Source organism: Aulostomus chinensis, chromosome 11 (assembly GCF_037954235.1).
Source record: "Aulostomus chinensis isolate RoL2024-O1b breed Wild chromosome 11, RoL_Achi_v1.0, whole genome shotgun sequence".
NCBI classification, from domain to species: domain Eukaryota; kingdom Metazoa; phylum Chordata; class Actinopteri; order Syngnathiformes; family Aulostomidae; genus Aulostomus; species Aulostomus chinensis.
The window spans coordinates 21,979,690-21,998,513 of NC_141330.1; the positions used below are offsets into that span (position 1 = coordinate 21,979,690).

General features: G+C 40.8%; 2 protein-coding genes across 2 annotated transcripts; both read left to right on the forward strand.

The window, feature by feature from the left end:
- The first annotated feature begins 4,240 nt into the window (after positions 1–4,240).
- Positions 4,241–7,905, forward strand: LOC147253780 (C-C chemokine receptor type 5). The gene is made up of 4 exons (XM_086217389.1): positions 4,241–4,350; positions 6,117–6,256; positions 6,355–6,527; positions 7,023–7,905. Exons 1-4 carry the CDS (start codon positions 4,271–4,273, stop codon positions 7,731–7,733), a joined length of 1,104 nt encoding a protein of 367 aa, XP_086073515.1. The 5' UTR covers positions 4,241–4,270; the 3' UTR covers positions 7,734–7,905.
- Positions 7,906–13,996: 6,091 nt separating this feature from the next.
- Positions 13,997–18,022, forward strand: LOC147253781 (C-C chemokine receptor type 5-like). The gene is made up of 2 exons (XM_086217390.1): positions 13,997–14,148; positions 14,804–18,022. Exons 1-2 carry the CDS (start codon positions 14,048–14,050, stop codon positions 15,867–15,869), a joined length of 1,167 nt encoding a protein of 388 aa, XP_086073516.1. The 5' UTR covers positions 13,997–14,047; the 3' UTR covers positions 15,870–18,022.
- Positions 18,023–18,824: the final 802 nt, after the last annotated feature.

The following is an 18,824-nucleotide window of genomic DNA, read 5'->3' on the forward strand; positions in this document are numbered from 1 at the left end:
TCCATCGCAGGGCTAACATACAGAGACGAACAACCATTCACACTCACAGTCATACCTACGGTCAATTTAGAGAATCAAATTGTCCCCAAATTGCATGTCTTTGGATGGTGGGAGGAAGACAGAGTACCCAGAGAGAACCCACGCAGGAACAGGGAGAACATGGAGACTCCACACAGAAAGATCCCGCACCCGAGCCGGGACTCGAATTGGACTCGAATAGACTCGAACCCGGAACCTTCTTGCTGTGAGGCCACAGTGCTAATCACTGCACCACCATGCAGCCCCAATTTGAATATCGAAGGGTTGAATTCAAGCCTAATATCAATAACACACATTGTTTTTGGTTTTCATGCATTTCTTGCCCTTTCAGTAGATATTGAAGACACTTATCTATACTTCTCTCTTTTATTTTTCAGTGTTCTTTGCTCCAAATAAACACTGTTCATAATCTTGAATCTAGCACTTCGCACGGTCTTGTGGTCTCCAAACTTTCAAATTTCAAGAAAGGGTGAAATTCAAGCAATGGTTGCAATGGCCATAGCATAAGATTTCATCTGTATTTTTCCTGATAAGATTATTTTGCTAACTGCACATAAACTAACAAGAGGAATTACAAAATGGAAAGCTGTATTTGGACATAATACAACTTTAATACTAAAATATTTTGACAAAGACTAGAATTTGGATGGAATAGACCAGTGATCATCAACTGGCGGCCCCCGGGCCGAATCCGGCCCACCGAGCCGTCCAATCTGGCCCGCGACAGGATTCCAAAATTGTGAGGATCAAAGAGAAAATATCATGGGGCAACAGGGTAGCCGACTGGAAACTGCACTGTGCTATCACTGCGGAGACTGGCTAGGCCTGACGTCTGCACAGAGGCAATAGGTGGCGTCTGCGGGAGGGGAGTCGGATGGGGATTAGCTCCTGGTCGCGGCTCCTGTTGGTGGTCGAGGTAGTTTGCGCTAACGAAATGCGACAGGCGGACACCGCATGCCTGTGCATGACGAGGATGACCGTACCTCCCCAATTCTCGGCAGGGAGGAATTGGCGACGACTAAATTGGAGAGGGGGAAAATGGCGGAAAAAGAACGGTGGAAAAATACAGTGAAAAAAATATATATATCATGTGGTCCACACTATTAAAGCAACTGAAAACAGAAACAACTAAGACTCTTAACTGTCAGTAATCCCCACCATTTATGACTATTTAGGCTACATTCCGAAATGAGGACAGACTCGTTGCACTGTTTAACATTTATTGTTTCACACTGTTCTTTTTTACTTTTCCTCATGCCCTTACATAACATTTGGTTTTTATTTCACTTTGTTTACTTTGTTTCAAAAAATCAACTACTTGGGCACGGAGTTCAACGAAGCGCTCCAGTGCTTTGCCCTTACTGAGCCAGCGCACGTCATTGTGCAGCAACAGGTCATCATGAGAAGCTTGGGATTCGAGCACAAATTTGCGGAACAGGCGGTGCTGCGTGCTTGAATTTCCTCTGATGTGGTTAATAATTTGCATAGTTTTCTCCATCACCTCTTTGAGCTCCCCACTTAGTTTTGCGCACAGCACACTTTGATGGATAATACAGTGAAGTGCGTTAGTTTTAGGAGCGACAGTCTTTATTCTGCTCACCAGGCCCTTGTTTTTGCCAATCATGGCAGGTGCACCATCTGTTACTGTCAGGTTGATTTTATCCAGGGACAATCTATGGCTTTTAAAAAAATCCTCCAGTTTTCCAAAGATGACGTCAGCAGTGGTGTTGCCCTCCAGCGGAAGCAATGCCAGCAGCTCCTCTCGGAAATCTTTGCCATCAAAGTATCTGACAAAAACGCACAACTGTGAAATATCCGTGTTGTCAGTGAACTCATCAATAGCCAGCACAATGTATTTGGCTTCCTTGATCCCGTCAATAACAGCTTGCTGGACATGCTCTGCCAAGACGTGTACACGACGTGCAGCAGTTGAAGCAGAGAGAGGTATTTGTTTGACAGATGCAATAACTCTGTCCATGGATTTGTCGGGGCCAAGTTCCTCCAGAATGGCGAGCATGCACTCCTTTAAAACCTCACTTTCCGTGAAAGGCCGGTTATGTTTGCAAAGCACCCAGGCAGCCCGCAGAGATGCACACGTTACTCTCTCTTGATCGGTTAAAGTTCGAGTAATAATGCCCCTTGCACGGGAGTAGGCAGATTTCAATGTGGCGATTTTTCTCTGACGGGCCTCTGACTGCTCAGGATATGAATCCTTGAAATTTGTATGTTTAGTGTTGTGGTGACGGCGCAGATTATATTATTTTGCAACAGCAACAGTTTCGTTGCAAATGAGGCATACAGGTGACGCATTTCGGAAGGTTGGCATGATAAATGCGTACTTTTCAGTCCAGTCACTATTAAAGGATCTGTTTTCCACATCAACTTTTCGTTTCATGGCCTTTGAGAGTGCCATTTTACCTGTGCTAAGAGGCCGTTTCCTTTCACTTCCGCGGTGTTTGTTTTTCAAGTGCTCTATTAATAAAGTTGACTTAATTGAGTTGAGGCAAAATATCTCGATCACTCCTGGTGGTTGACTGTGGTATAGGTGATAGGAGCCTAACTCATAAAGCCTAAACATGCCTTCATTTTTGTAATGAAATGGAAAAAATATAAACAATAAACATCAAATAATGTTGTGCAAAAATTCGATTTTTATTTAATTTTTATTTGAGGGTCCGGCCCCCAAGGTGACTGTCCGGTAAAATTCTGGCCCTCTGACAAATATAGTTGGTGACCCCTGGAATAGACCTTTAAATCTAATATAATTGGATAAGAGCCTCCAGCTCTGCAGACACATACAATTGGCCTGAGTAACTAAAAGTGGCTTTTGTTGTTGTTGTTGTTGTGATTAAAATCTATTCAGAATCAGAATCAGAATACTTTATTGATGCCTGTGGGAAAATTAAGTTAGTTGCAGTTGCTCCCATTGTAGAATGCTAGAATAGAAAAAGAACTATATTGAAGAATGTAAAATAATATGTTAAAATAGGGAAAAAGGAATATGTTACCAAATATAAAACGTTAAAAAAGTACACTATATGGTCCACTATACTAATGAAAATAGGAAATAAGAAATGTATGTTAACACTATGCAACAATGTACATAACCATAGACATCCATCCATCCATCCATTTTCTTCCACTTATCCTGATTAAGGATTGCAGGGTGGGTGGAGCCTATCCCAGTGGCTTTCAGGTGAGAGGAGGACCTGGATGGGTCACCAGTCCATTGCAGGGCCAACATATAGAGACAGACGACCATTCATACTCACAGCCACACCTACGGTCAATTTAGAGTATCAATCAGCCTAGTCCCCAATTGCATGTCTTTGGACTGTGGGAGGAAGCCAGAGTACCCGCAGAGAACCCACACATGCACAGGGAGAACATGCAAACTCCACACAGAAAAATCCCGTGCCAAAGCCAGGACTCAAACCCTGAACCTTCTTGCCGCCCCAACCACAGAAAATCGTAAACAAATATGCAGTATGTAAATAAATATGTTGAGTATGTGCATTATGTTACAATAAGTATGTGGGCATGGCTGTGAGTGTGAATGGTTGTCTGTCTATATATGTTGGCCCAGCGATGGACGGGCAACCTGTCCACGGTGAACCCCGCCTCTCACTTCAAAGCCACTGGGATAGGCTCCACACACCCTGCGACCCTTAACAGGATAAGCGGTAGAAAATGGATGGATGGGTGAATGGATGGATAATAATAAAGTCATTGTGACAGTGACAGATTTTTTCATTATTTTAATAATAGTTTGCTCCTCTAAAATTTTGATAAATGTTGACGGAGAAAAAAGTAAATGCATGTTTGATAATTTCTATTGAAGGTATTTACTCATAATGAACCAATCTGTCAGGGGAGCTGAGAAGAAATACTGTTTATATACATGAAGGATATGAAGATGAGTTGAGTCAAGTTGAGTTTATCTAAATTGATGCCTATTTTAATCCACAGTCATTATTTCATAAGGATTAATTTCTAAAAAGTGCTGCAAGATAGTTTGTACAAGTGAGAAAGTTCAACAGAGTAGTGAAAAAAGAAAATGAAACAACCTCGTCATTAGAATATGTTTTCCCCATCTCTTTTCTTGCCAGATAAAGGAAGATTTCTCAGAAATTTCCACTGCCACCTCTGTACAGCATTAATACAAAACAAAGGAAATAGCAAACCCTTCCAGAGTTCATACCAGAAATGAGCTCTGCATAAAAAGTGATTGATGCAAGCTGACAGTATGACATGGAAACTTGAAGCTCAAGACAAGAAGGTTGAGGAGCAGAGAGTCTGGGAAATAATGTAGTAAGACCACAATGTTTGCTTTTTTTTGTTTACTAGACTTAATGCAGCGCTCCTATTTCTCATGCTGATGTATGCGTGTTTGTGTGTGTGTGTTGTGTGTGTGTGTGTGTGTGAAAGATGTCAGCCACAGGAAGTGAGGGTCGCCAAGTGTCAGTCAAATGCTTCTGCAATATGTGATATTGAAGGCTGTTGATAGAAAAAATTCAGACTTGGGGTTAAAGTAAGATCACACGAATTAGAATTTGGTCAAGTAAGAAGGAAGTTTGTGGTACTTATAGATAGTATCAAGGCTAAATCTAGACCTCCAGGATGATTATCTGGTTTAACACTCAGGTTCAATAATTTGTTTATAAATCATCAATCGTACCCTGAAATCTGCTGCAATTTCAGGCGACACAATTTAAATATGTATTTTCTATCTAACGATCATTTCCTGTCCTCATCCCATGTAACAATTGTAGCATTTTCATAAGTGGTCTCCTAAAAACCTAAGGATTTCTAAAAAACAAAAACAAAAAACAAAACAACAACAACAACGAAAGACCAACCTTGATAGAATTGTCCATATCCATTAAAACCTTGATTTCTCATTCTATGTTGCAGATAGAAAACAACACCAAAAACAACCAACTTGGACTTTGGCTTTTACGTAGAAATACACTTCATTTTGCCCTCGTAATATTTCATTTAAAAAAAGAAATCAATGAATAACAGCTCAGATGATGTGGCTATTATATCAAGCCTTAAATGGAGAACAACCCACAGATTGCATTAGATCGAAATGGGTGAGGCTTGTGTGAATTGCTTTACTTACTCCATGAGATTATGAGATGTAAAAATGAAAATATTATTATTTATTTTATGGCCCAATTTCCCCATTACAGTGACTTTGCTTAAAAGTAAATCAAACATTTAAATTATTCTTGTAGGATTTTTTTTTTTATTTGAAAAAGTGCTCTCAGGTTTGTAACAGCCTCAGCTGTAAAGCTGTCCTGTTTGTGTGATGACTCACTAAATGATAATGATCATATCTGGAAAGTTCACATTAAAGGGCAGGGAAGTCCAGTAGTATCCTATTACATAGTTGGCCATTTATCTGGAGTGTAAGTAATACATTTCACTCGTCATGATGGTGTGCAATTGTGTGTGAGCTGTAATAAAGGACAGAGGACCTTTTAAAAAATTTTAATATTTGAGGATTTACGAGAGGAGGAACACTTTTTGTCAGTACAAAAGGACAGTACAAAGCTTGTTCAAAAAGTAAATATTTCTACTGCATATTTAATTCATTCAGCTAACTGAATATGTGTCCTGTTGTATATTCCGAATGTTTAAAGAACTGACTCAAAGGAAAAAAGCTGTCTATAAAATAAGTTCGAAGAATTGTGTATTCTGGGAAAAGGAAACTATACAACCATATTTCTGGCAGGACAAGCTGAATTAACACAACTAGAACTTAAAGACTGTTATATTTGGACTGAATATGCTTTCATGTTGTTGTTAATTTAGGTTATGGAATGTGTCTAATAAAAACCAAAGGAAGTCATGTTGCATAAAAGACGAGAATCATCATTATATCTTGTTCTAAATATTTCCTTTATTGCTGTTTGAAGCAAATCAGGTATGAATGAATTCTTCACTGTCATATGTTATCGTAGTTATTATGTTAGCCTGACTGTCTTTACATAGGTGACAATAACAAAACACAAATTTTTACATCATTTTTACTCTTTTGTGGACATTTTTTTCTGTTCCTGTTCACACAGTGACTGGAACACATCTGGAGACGGACCATTCATTTACCTGGACATGTACAACTATGATAATTCCACCAGCGATGAAACCAGCGATAGATTTGCAGTCTCTGCAGTTTTCTATTACATGCTGTTCTGTCTAGGTTTAGTAGGTATGTTCAAGATGCTAAAACTGATTCAGTGCACACTCGTATCTATATCTATTTTAGTTATGTTCTACTTTGCCAAACCTAAATAATGACTCTTTCAGGCAACACCACTGTCCTCTGGATTCTCCTCCGCTATATACAGCTGAAGACAATGACTGACGTTTGCCTCCTGAACCTGGCCCTGTCTGATCTGATGCTGGCTGGAACCCTACCCCTGTGGGATGACAACTTTCTGAATCTTGTATCATGTAAACTCATCACAGGAGTCTATCAAGTGAGGCTTTATTTTAACAAGGGTTATTATTTATGAAACAATGAAGAATCAATCATATAAAATGTAAAACGTGACTCATGCTCAGAATTTTTTGAGATTTCAAAACCACCTACATTACGAATTTTTTTTTCTGGAGTTTTTTTTTTTTTGAGGTGTGAAAAGTCATTCACTTCCTGAAAAATCCCCATGCAAGAATGTAAGGAAAGATGCTGATTTGTATTTGGTGAATAATCATCATCTCACAACTTGCAAAATTCCTACTTTTACTCTACTACATGCCTATTAGCAAACTACTCTTTTGCTCTGCAAACAAAATGAGTGTGTTTTGTAACAACAGAATCCATTCACCAGAGAGATCAGGTCTTGTCTGTCTGAAGTGAAACAGGTGCTGTGGAATGAAGGAAATACAAAGAACCTCATTGCAGCCAGTAAAGCTTTGTGTAACATCCTGTTTTGACTTTGACATCCCTTCCCCCTCTCTGCCTCTCTGAACAGTTGGGTTTCTACAGTGGAACTTTGTTTGTGACCCTACTGAGCATTGACCGCTACCTGGCCATCGTCCATGCTGTGGCAGCCATGAGAGTCCGAACTCTTCGCTATGGGATCACAGCTAGTATTACTATCTGGGTTCTATCCATCTTCATGGCAACCCCACAAGTTGTCTTTGCCTCCATTGAGGTGGATATTGATGACAGCAGCTCCCTGAGTTGCCAGCCTTTGTACCCAGACGACAGGCAGCAATTTTGGAAGATGATACGGAATTTCAGTGAAACCACAGTGAGCCTTTTCCTGTCCCTCCCCATCATGATTTTCTGCTACGTGAAAATCCTGGTTGTGTTGTCGAAGACCAGAAACTCCAAGAAAGGCAGAGCTGTGAAGTTGATATTCATCATAGTGTGTGTGTTTGTGGTATGCTGGGTGCCTTACAATGTCACTGCTCTCCTTCAGACTCTGCAGCTGTTTGACATCTTAAACACGGAGCATGCTTCAACGACAATCAACTCTGCAATGGGCTATTCTGAGATCATAGCACTCTCTCATTGCTGTGTTAATCCAGTCATCTATGCATTTGTTGGGGAGAAATTCAGGAAGTGCCTGGTCAGTCTGTTGAGTAAATTCCTCTGCTGGAGGAGCAGAGGGCCTTTGAGCCACAGAGACACCGCAGATAGAGAGACTTCCAACACACCAGTAAAATCAGATTATTAAGAATGATGCATGTGTATGTGTGCGTGTGTTTGTGTGTGTGTGTGTGTGTGTGTACTTGTAATGACAAATAAAGAGAAAAAGAAAACACTAGATCACACTTTCTTCATAGGACAAACAAGATGAATGTAACCTAGTACATGGCTTGGCGCATGCTCAGAGAACCAAAATAAATTCAAAATGTTGCACAGATAAGTTCATGATTGGGTCCACGGTGTTCATTCTTGAATATTATAAGTTCATCGTTCTGTAGTAATTCAGGAATATTAGTCCTTGAAAAATAAATAAGTATGGATAAGCTAGAGATGGGCAGCACGGTGGTGCAGTGGTTAGCATTGTTGCCTCACAGCAAGAAGGTTCCAGATTTGAGTCCCGGCTCGGGCACGGGATCTTTCTGTGTGAAGTTTGCATGTTCTCCCTGTGCCTGCGTGGGTTCCAGGTACTCTGGCTTCTTCCCACAATCCAAAGGCATGGAAATGGGGAATAGGCTGATTGATACTCTAAATTGGTGTGGCTTTGAGTGTGAATGTTGTCTGTCTATACATGTCGGCCCTGCGATGGACTGGCAACCTGTCCACAGTTAACCCTGGATGCCTGAAAGCCGCTGGGATAGGCTCCAGCCCCCCCCCCCCCCGCTTCCCCCAACAGGAATAAGCACAAGAAAATGGATGGATGGAAGTTAGAGATGTTTCAAATGCGGGCGGCACGGTGGTGTAGTGGTTGGCACTGTTGCCTCTCTGCAAGAAGGTTCTGGGTTTGAGCCCCAGATCTGGCACAAGGTCTTTCTGTGTGGAGTTTGAATGTCCCCCCTGTGCCTTCCTGGGTTCTCTCCGGGTACCCCAGCATCCCCCCAGAGTCCAAAGACATGCCAATGGGGACTAAGCCAATTGAATACATAAACTGACTGTAGGTGTGGCTGTGAGTGTGAATGGTTGTCTATCTATATATGTTGGCGACCTGTCCAGGGTGTACCCCGCCGTCGTCGTCCTCCACTTATCCAGGTCCAGGTTGCGGGGGCAGCAGCCTCAGCAAGGACCCCCAGACTTTCCTCTCCCAAGCCACTTCCACCAGCTCTTCCGGGGACATCCTGAGGTGTTCCCAGGCCAGCCATGATCCCTCCAGCATATCCTGGGTTGGCAGCGAACACCCCCCGCAAGAGCTGGAGGTTGTGGCTTGATGGCGCTAAGAGGACCACATCATCCGCAAAAAAGCAGAGACGACATCCTCCCACCACCAAACTTGACCCTCTCCACCACCTGGATGTGCCTAGAAATTCTGTCCATAAAAGTTATGAACAGAGCCGGTGACAAAGGGCAGCCTTGGTGGAGTCCAACCCTCACTTGGAACAAGTTCGACTTACTGTCAGCAATACAAACCAGACTCTCACTCCTCTGGTTGAGAGACTGAATGGCCCTTTGTAAGGGGCCATCCACCCCATACATGGTCATAAGCCTTTTCCAAATCCACAAAGCACATGTGGACTGGTTGGGCAAACTCCCATACGCCTTCCAACACATTCACCCCCGGAGCTCTGCCACGGTAGAGTTGGTTCACTGCCTCGGTGACTTCTGCCCCACACGCTCCGATGGACATCCTTATGTTCAAACATGGTGTTAGTTATGGACAAACTGCAACTCGCCCAGAAGTCCAATAACTGCACACCACTCAGGTTCTGTTCGGGCCTACTGTTCCTCCCAATCACATCCCTTCAGGTCAGGCTGTCATTGCCCATGTGAGTGTTGAAGTCCCCTAGTAGGACCTCTTGCCCAAAGGCTGCTAGGGCTAGGGCTAGGCTGCTGCCCCCCCCCCCGCAACCCTTAACAGCATAAGCGGTAGAAAATGGATGGATGGATGGATGTTTCAAATGCAGTTGAAAACAAAACTTGTCATTTATTCAGATATTTTATTTGTGTATTAAATTTTGGTTATAATTTTTTTTCCCAAGAGTAGTGAGCCTTTGAATATACCTGTTTACTACAGGAAATGTATAAGGCTGAAAGAAATACACCACTAAGTATCAAAGTATCAGTTCCTCTTTATTGAAAAAAAATACATGACTAATTGAGAACAATATTCAGATAAAGTGATTAAGAACAGAGCAGTTTGGGCATGAAAAAGCCACTGAACTGGCAGAACCGATGAGACTTACCCACATCTAATGACCAACAGAAGAGTCTTCACTACATCTTGCAGGCTCGGTTTTCTAAATGACACACACTTCTACATTCACACTTGCTATGAAGTTAGTATATCAACCGCTTACATTACTGACAATATATTATATGTTACACCTTTACATCTGGTACACCATAAAACTGAAAAACTTTATCAGTAAATCACAGTGTATTGCTGTTAATTGTATGTCACTCACACATTGTTTAAGTATTTAGGCCACGAGTTTCATTATGCTTTTCCAGCTTTGCTCACTTGTGAATAACAACACAAATACATCAGTGTCTTGCTTTATGCTGCAATCTCAGTCTGCTGAATGCACCTTTCATAAAATCATACAAAACATGACAATTATTAAGGCCAATTGGATATGTGGAGCACTACTGCCTCCAGGTTGCTGTGCAGGACTCTTTTCTTTCCTTGGTCACTTCCAGACCCTACTACAGGACTGTCCTTGTGCTTCCTCTCAAATGATGTCAATTGAATGTACTTGCTCCTGCCAATACTACTGTTGTGCCAACTCTACCAGACCAAGAGATTAATTCAGAGATGTGGCTATTAGTCTAGCTGAAGAAAGGCTTTCGGCCTGTGAGGCCTAACACCCCTTTTCAAAGCCTGAATTCGAGTGACCACATGCTCTTGAACAAAGGATCGTAAAAGAGGGGTGATGACTCTGGCCACTGGCCCCCCTCTGAGAACCTGGCCACTGACCACATCCAAGAACCTGTCAAAATGCTGTTGGCTGAGAGCCAGTATCATCCCACAGGAAGTGACATCACATATAAACTTCAGCGCGGAGAAGATTCTTTCTCTCAGTGATTTTCTTCTCTCGGTGGTTTTCTTCCCTTGGGTGGTTTGCAACATCTTCAGAAGATTCAACTTCTCCGGTTCTCCACCTCGGACCTTGAGTGTAGTGCAGCAACGACAGATCTGCTCCACAAGGACAACTCTCTCCCTCCTGTCACAGCGTCCAGAGAAGCCACCGTCGAGCCACGCAATCAGCGTGAACTGGTCCCTGGTGAAAGAAAGCTCAACAGCTTCTTCATTGTTCCCACCAGTAACTCCAGCAGACCCTGCAGGCTGCCCCGCCGCTGCTCTGCTGCCCTCCGAGTCGAGCTGAACCGCGCTCCGGAACACGGAAACTGAATACCTTTCCGCTCCACCGGGTCAAGTAAGGATTCCTTTAACTAGGCATTTTCTGGGCAGAGAAATAGCTTAGTGTGTTGTATAATGTCTATGAATGCTCTGTTCATGTGACGGAAGTCCTGTAATTAGCAGAAATTACATAGAATTATATATTATTTATTGGCGTTAGTTATTAATAACCGTGACATCTCAAGAAGGTGTTACCGGTTATTAATACTGCACAAGTGTGTTAACACACATTTTTGGGTTTGCCTTTGTCCTCTCTCTCTCTCTCTTTCTCTCTCTCTCACTAAGCGCTCCGCTTAGTTATTAACATTCCATAAGTTCTACCTCCACGGTGCTAACTAGCGGCTAGCTAGCCTCAGCTAACTAGTCTGCTGCGATGCTAACTGATTGCAAGGCAACCAGACTCCCTCCTCCCCTTCCTCACTCCCTCACTCACACGTTTACACACACACACACACACACACACACACACACACACACACACACACACACACACACATGTTATCACTTGTGTCTTTTGTCAATTTGCTGATTGATTGATGCACTGTGTTAATAAATATATTTTTATTATATGAGAGAAATCGTAGTGTCTTTTGTGTTCGAATTTGTGGTCACGTGTCTAAGCAATAGCCAGTGCTTGGATCTCATCCTTCAACATCAGAGCTGTCCCTAGGTAGTTAATGTTACAGAATATTGACTGTTTAGTAGATAAACTCTGTTCAAGACTGATAACTGTTACAAGTTTGGTCGTATTATAGTTTCCCTGAACTCATCAGGGTGGTGCCCCGAATAATTAATATTTAATATTAATTAGTAATTTATTTAATAATCGATAATTATATTCATAATTATCGATTATCATAATTTTGACCAATTCGCTCTTCAGCGCACAACACTACCTACCCTTTTCTCATCTTCCTATGTCTCTGAAGTTCTGCATTAGTATTCTACAGCTCATGGCTGTAACTTAATTCCATAAATCATCTGGTTATAGTGCTTCTTTGGTATTTCTGACATGTTTTTGAAGCCACTCCTGCCAACTTTTTAGCCGTGAACTTGACTCAAGTCATGTCACTTTTTTTGACCAGCACCAAAACAAAAGTTATCTCATGATACTTTACAAGTACAGCAGATCTAGCATCACACTCCTTCAATGAAAATACACTCAACATATTCTCCATGAGCAAGCACACCCTGCAACAGCAGCGATGAAAACCTTCCTTTTAACATGCAGGAACGCTGTAATCCAGCCTGGAAGTGACAAAAGCATGGACAAGTTTTTCAGCATCTTTTTGAGACAGGATGTGCCTGATCTTAGCAATGTTACATAAATGAAAGAAGGCAGTCCTGGAGTTTTTTTTTAATGTGGGAGTTAAAGGACAAATCCTGATCAAAGATCCTTATAGTAGTGCTGGGGGCCAGGGTGATGCCATCCAGGGTACCTAGCTCATTAGATAAGGTGTCTCTAAGGTGTTGTAAGCCCAGCACAGTAAGTTCAGTTTTATCAGAGTTTAATAAAACGATTTTTTTAGGTCATCCATGTTTTTATTTCCTTTCGGGGAATAAAGGGGATCTGTTCTCACTCACAGAAGCCCCATGATGTTATAAAGCCTGTGAGTGGCCTTCATGAAACCCTGATGATGATGTCTTGCACTTGTCCAACATTGAGAACCGGGCACTCCTGTTCACACTGCTCAGCATGTTTTGCACTTATAGGATAGGGTTTTTATCAGGAATACAGTTTTGATTGAGCTCAATGTAATTCATTCATAGCCTAGATTCCCGTCCTTTTTATGCTCACAAACAATTGATGATAAGTATGGAGATATATCTGTATTCAATTGATCCTTTACCTTATTCTTAATTTTATCTGCCATTAAAGAACCTAATGGCACTAATTAGACAACCTCAGCATTTGTTAAAATTCAGGTGTGTGGAGAGGTGTCTTTTGATACTATTGTTGGGCTGGTGTTGGGAAACTGACTTGAATTGCACTGAATTTAATTGAATTTCCTTCTGGAGCAGTTTGGGTGCAGTGTTTGTATCCCTGGAGTTGTGTCCATCAGTCTAATTTTTAACTGCAGGAATGGATGCCTAAAACATAATTTTCATCTTCTGAAAATGCAGCACACCCTCTTTGTAGCAGTTGCCTCAATTTTTTGTGGGTCTGGTGTCATATGGTCAACTGACATTGCAGTGTCCATTGCTCAAGTTAATGGATGTATAACTGTCTGTGATTTATCAGGAGAGCATGCTGAATTGGCTGTGCTTCCACTAATGCTCAATGTTCTTGCTGTATTTTCATGAGTGCTGACTAACTTCACATTGTGAATAGCTTTGATTTTCTGTAGCTGTCTCAATTATTTGCTAGAAGATGGAGACAAAAGTCCAGTGCTACAGCTTTAAAGCTGGTTAAGTTTAGGGTAACTGTATGTCACGGTATGACTGCAATGTCTTTTATGGTTTTATTGCACATTCTAAGTATTATCAGAGAGCCATGCATAACCAGTGTAATTTTGAGCTTGATAGTCATTGGAATCTTGTTGGACACGATGTATGCTGAGCAGCAATACAGTAAGTGGGCAAACCAGCTGTGTTTGGTTGTCTGGTCATACAATTCTGTTAACTGAATCAAAATCATGGTTCAAGTAATTTGACAAAATTTTCCATTCACAGTACATTTCTTTTTTGAAACTGCCAGTCTTGAAACTGTAACTAGCTGAGTTAGAAGCATTAGTTTGTTCAAAAATTGAGCATAAAACCTGTGCAGAGCTGTGCAAGCTTCTCGCTGTGCTGTGGTAAGCTTGCATCTGTGAACTTGTGGTTCTGTTTATCACTGTGGGCTGGAACATGAACAAATCAAAAGCATTCTCAGGAACTAGCAAGATATATATGTTGCGAATGCAAGCCCACCCAAATTTATTGGCCAGGGGGGTGGGCAAATGTAAAAGGGTTGCACAATTTACTCTTTCTTAAAGTACAAATCATCTCTGATGTTTAATACAGTACAACATCAAACATCTGTGGCTTGGTCATCTGCTTCAGCATTGAGCATGAATGCCACCGTCAACTCAGTTGTTTTCAGCACTGGCAGGTAAAGCTGTTTTTCCTCCTCCACAAGTGATTTAAATGTCTATTTTACAAACTTCTGTGAAATGTTGTGCACTGCTGTATTGAATTGCAAGCAGGTTATATTTAAATGAGAGTTTGTGAGCCCGAATGGTTCTATGTTGATAAGAGAAAGGGGAAAATATCTATTTTCCTTTTCCTCATCCTGCATTAAGATAGCTTGAGTATTGCAAACAGCAGAATGATCACAGCTGCAACTGAAATGAACAATGCTAAAGTAGTTCATTGACAGGCATGGATATGATTACCTGTTTATTATTACCTCCATTAATTTGCTAATGTGATCTCAACTTTTTATCAGTTCCCTTCCAGAATTTCTAAAATAGTATACCCAAATGTAGATATCATCCAGCAGTTCATACTGAATGTTAATTTTCTTTAAAACAATCGCTGAACTTTTACACAAGTCCACCCAGTGCACTTCTACTTTGAGTGTGTTTTGACCCTTTGAATTATATTGCAAGATTACAAGTGTTCAGAAGTAATTATTTACATATGTCTGATAGTAAAACTTAAATGTTTTTTCAGGGTATATTGCAAGACCCCCAAATTATCTTTCTTTAGCACATGCTGATAAGTTGGCCAGAAATCATTCATTTTCTCTCCCCTAATTCATCCAGCTTTGCCGATATCACTGCAAGTCCTTCGGATTACTATGACGACAGCCCTTTGCCTGATTTTGACTTTGGAAGGTGTGTGTATGAGCGTCATGGAGCTACTTTTCTTCCCACCCTCTACTCCATTGTCTTCCTCCTTGGGCTCCTTGGTAACTCTCTCGTTATCTGGGTCATTGTTTATGGGGTGCGACTCCGCAACATGACCGACGTGTGTCTCCTAAACTTGGCAATTGCTGACCTCCTCCTGGTGTGTTCCCTCCCCTTCCTGGCCCACCAAGCTCAGGACCAGTGGCTCTTCGGGAATGCCATGTGCAAGGTGGTTTTGGGTATTTATTATGTTGGCTTTTACTGTGGCATTTTTTTCATCACTCTTATGAGTATTGACCGTTACTTGGCCATTGTACATGCTGTTTACGCTATGAGAGCACGCACTCGATCCTTTGGAATTGTTGCAGCAGTTGTCACATGGGTAGCTGGGGTTTTTGCCTCCTTCCCTGAACTGACCTTTCTTCAGCAGAGGCCAAGTAACAACAACTCTTATTTCTGTTATCCTGTGTATCCCTCTTTATATGACACTAACGCTCACTTTTGGAGTGTCTTCAGCCTTTTTGAAATGAACATTTTAGGTTTATACATCCCCATTGTCATCATAGGCTTCTGCTACCAGCAGATCATCTGGCGACTGCTTTACAGCCAGTCATCCAAGAAACATGCCATCCGTTTGGTCCTCATTGTGGTGACTGTTTTCTTATGCTGCTGGGTCCCCTACAATGTTGCATCACTTTTCAAAGCCCTGGAGCTTCTGCATTTTTACACTGAATGTGGAAGCAGCAAAGCCATCAGACTAGCTCTGCAGGTTACTGAGATCATTGGCTACATTCACAGCTGCCTAAACCCTGTGCTCTATGTGTTTGTCGGGAAGAGATTCAGGAGGAGCTTGCTAAGATTGATCAGCAGGGCTCCCTGCCGAATGTGGCAGGTCCTTAAGGTGTTTGTACCTCAGGAGCGAATCAGTCGGTCAGTCAACTCACAAACCACCAGCCTGGATGAGAGGAGCACTGCTGTGTAAAGACAGAGTCCTAGATGATGAGAATAACCCTTATGAAACATGAAAAATCATAGTCTGTTAAATTTATTTTTTGTGAAATTTTGTATGACAGTGACACATGCCATCACCTTGTGGCATAAATGTGTTTACCAAGAGTTATTTTTATTTTGTTTATGTTATATATTCATATATTTTTATAAGCTGTAAAGCCTACATAACAAAAAAAATACAGAAAAATATTAACATTAACATTGTTTGGACTCTTTAGGTTTTAAACTGAACTGTAAATGGAATCAAATTTTATAACTTCCAGGCTTCATGTGATTCCTTGAATTCTTACCAGCCAAAAGAAAGAGTACAGTTAAAATGCTGAAGTTCAGCATTCAAGGTACATTGTGAGCACTCTCAAAATGCAATGTGCAGCACAATTTCTCTGGTGCAGCAAGTGTCATAACCGCTGTAACAACAGGTTTGCTCTTACCATCATCTCTGAGAAAACCACAATCTCCGGGGTGAAGTCATAAATTTTTTTTTTATGTCCAACCAGCTGCAGTGAAGGCTGACGGCTGTGGTGCCTCAAGTGACTGGTGTCTAGGCTGAACAATTTGCACTGGGACACACCTAAAAAAATTTATTAAACAGTTGTATATATTTTTTATGATAATATAAAGTACAGATGTTATTTTTCTAATTCATATAATTTGCTCTATGGATCAACAGAAGAAGTGGTAGAAAATGGATAGATGGATGGATCAACATATAAAAAGTTTTATGAACTTAAAACTAACTTGGGGGTTCTTCATAATGAATTGAAGCCCTCACCTGTAATGGAAGAAAAAGGAAAGATATTTTTTATGTAACCTGAAGAGGAAGATTTAAAAATCTCCACACCCTATCTCTTACAGAGCAAGAACTAATTTCTTTATTTTATTATGGTTAAATTTGAAAAAACGTGTTTGCTTTCATGTATCTTTATTGTACCGTGTCATTAAGTTATTTTGTACAGAATCCAGCCATGATGTTTGAATATGGAACCATTTTACCATTACAATTTTGTCTTAAACAAACAATGACAAAAAACTAGAAATAATGTAATTGCATGTTGACCAAATTATAAGACCATAACCATAAAAGTATTTTAGAGCCAAAAATGATCAAATAGTGAAAAAGTCAGTAAGATAAAAAATTAAGGAATTAATGATGAATAATATAATTTGAAAAGCATGTATCAGCTACCATTCATTGTACCAAGCTAAGTAGCATTCACCTGGTCTCTATCTATAACAGTTACTAGGAAGCATATATCCCCCAAAAGTGTTTTTTTTTTTTTAAAGAAGATTCTACCTTAAACTCCATCCATCCATCCATTTTCTGTACCATTTATCCATTAAAGATCGCGTTGGGGGGGTTGGAGCCATTCCCAGCTGACATTGGCCAAGAAGCAGGGTACACCCTGGACAGGTTGCCAGTCCACCGTAGGGCACCTTCAACTCTTTGGCGTATATTTCTTTTGCTGTGTCAACTGAATCGTGCACATTTTCAAGTTATTTCATCAGCTCTTTTGTGGCGTCTACTAGTTCCATGGATTCTGGTATATTAGTGTACTTTATATCTGCCTTTTGATTGATTTGATTGTTTCTTTTTGTGTGTGATTTGGATGTATGAGCATACATACATGTACACATGTGTGTCCCCATTATCACTGCCGTACTTAAACCATAATCGGCAAAAAAAAAGAGATAAAGAAGGGTGCGGTAGGGATCTCTATGCATAAGTGAAAGTTGAATTTAATTGATAAGGAGATCATATTACAGTTTTTTTGGAAAATTGGTAAATTGTACAATAAGCTGTTGAAAGAAGTTTAGGTCATATATTTTTGTCTTTTTGTCAAGATTTCATGTTTCAGTGCCTGCTGTTGCCAAGACCCTGCAGATCTCACACCTGATAAAAAAAAAAACCACAATTTCAGTCTGCACAAACACAGGGTGTCATAGCACTTCATCATGAGTGAACTATGTTCAACTACATCTGTTGAAAGACAGTATTTTACTTCCAACTAGAGCATTTTTGTGTTTCTGTGTTTTGCAATGATACAAAGTCAACACATTCATGAAGAGTAGCAGGAGAGACTCAATGATTCAAGGACACTGTAAATGTGACAATGTAATATGCTAAATAAAAATGCTGAATATCATCATGATGAGTATTTTATTTGACTACATCAAAATTAATTAGTAGAACTCCAACAGGAATCTTGATGTGGAATATCCATATGTAAATTAAGTTTACTTCTTAAAAATAAATTAATATTTGACTCACAGTTTACATAGTTGAAATATTTGTAATAATGAATGTGTGTTTTACCGACATTTTCGAGAATATACCACAAATATCAATTAGTTTTGATATGTACAATTAAACGAGTCAACTCAATTTTTTTGGAGACGTAACTAACAACAACAAAAATTAAGTAAACAGAGCGGGAGTGACGTCAATCCCCGACGTGGAGGCAGTTTGAAGATTGTGGCAGGCATGACGCACGTATTGCCGGGCACATGGCACAGAGGACTGAAGAGAATTGAATTTCAACCTGGCCTGACCGTAAGTAATTCTAAACAATTGTCTATTTTCTGATGACCCTCCGTCATTACAGAAGCCAGACATGAGCATGAAATATCAGTTGACACACATGACTATCGCGGCGATACCATTCCTCGCCAGAGCTTATATGCCCTACTTATTTGGTTCTTAATGTTAGTTCTCAAGGTGCCGGGTCAACTCCACCTCTCTCAAAAGATTCGTATGGTTGAGTGCCGTGTCAACTAGCAAGGCACCGCGTCGGGCTTTAATAACGGTGGGTCTGGCTGTATTTTGGGCTGCTTTGACAGCCTACCGAGTGCTGTCTCAGGGACCGAACTACCGGACTCTCGTCTACGTGGACGAAGATTTTTTTTTTTTACTTATGTACCTGAACTC

Excerpts from the sequence above, each read along its gene's own strand:
- LOC147253780 (XM_086217389.1), top strand. The coding sequence starts at position 4,271 with ATGCAAGCTGACAGTATGACATGGAAACTTGAAGCTCAAGACAAGAAG. Across the intron at positions 4,351-6,116 it reads AGAGTCTGGGAAATAATGTA|TGACTGGAACACATCTGGAG; the intron begins GTAAGACCACAA and ends CTGTTCACACAG. Across the intron at positions 6,257-6,354 it reads GTTCTGTCTAGGTTTAGTAG|GCAACACCACTGTCCTCTGG; the intron begins GTATGTTCAAGA and ends TGACTCTTTCAG.
- LOC147253781 (XM_086217390.1), top strand. The coding sequence starts at position 14,048 with ATGTTTAATACAGTACAACATCAAACATCTGTGGCTTGGTCATCTGCT. Across the intron at positions 14,149-14,803 it reads GTTGTTTTCAGCACTGGCAG|CTTTGCCGATATCACTGCAA; the intron begins GTAAAGCTGTTT and ends TAATTCATCCAG.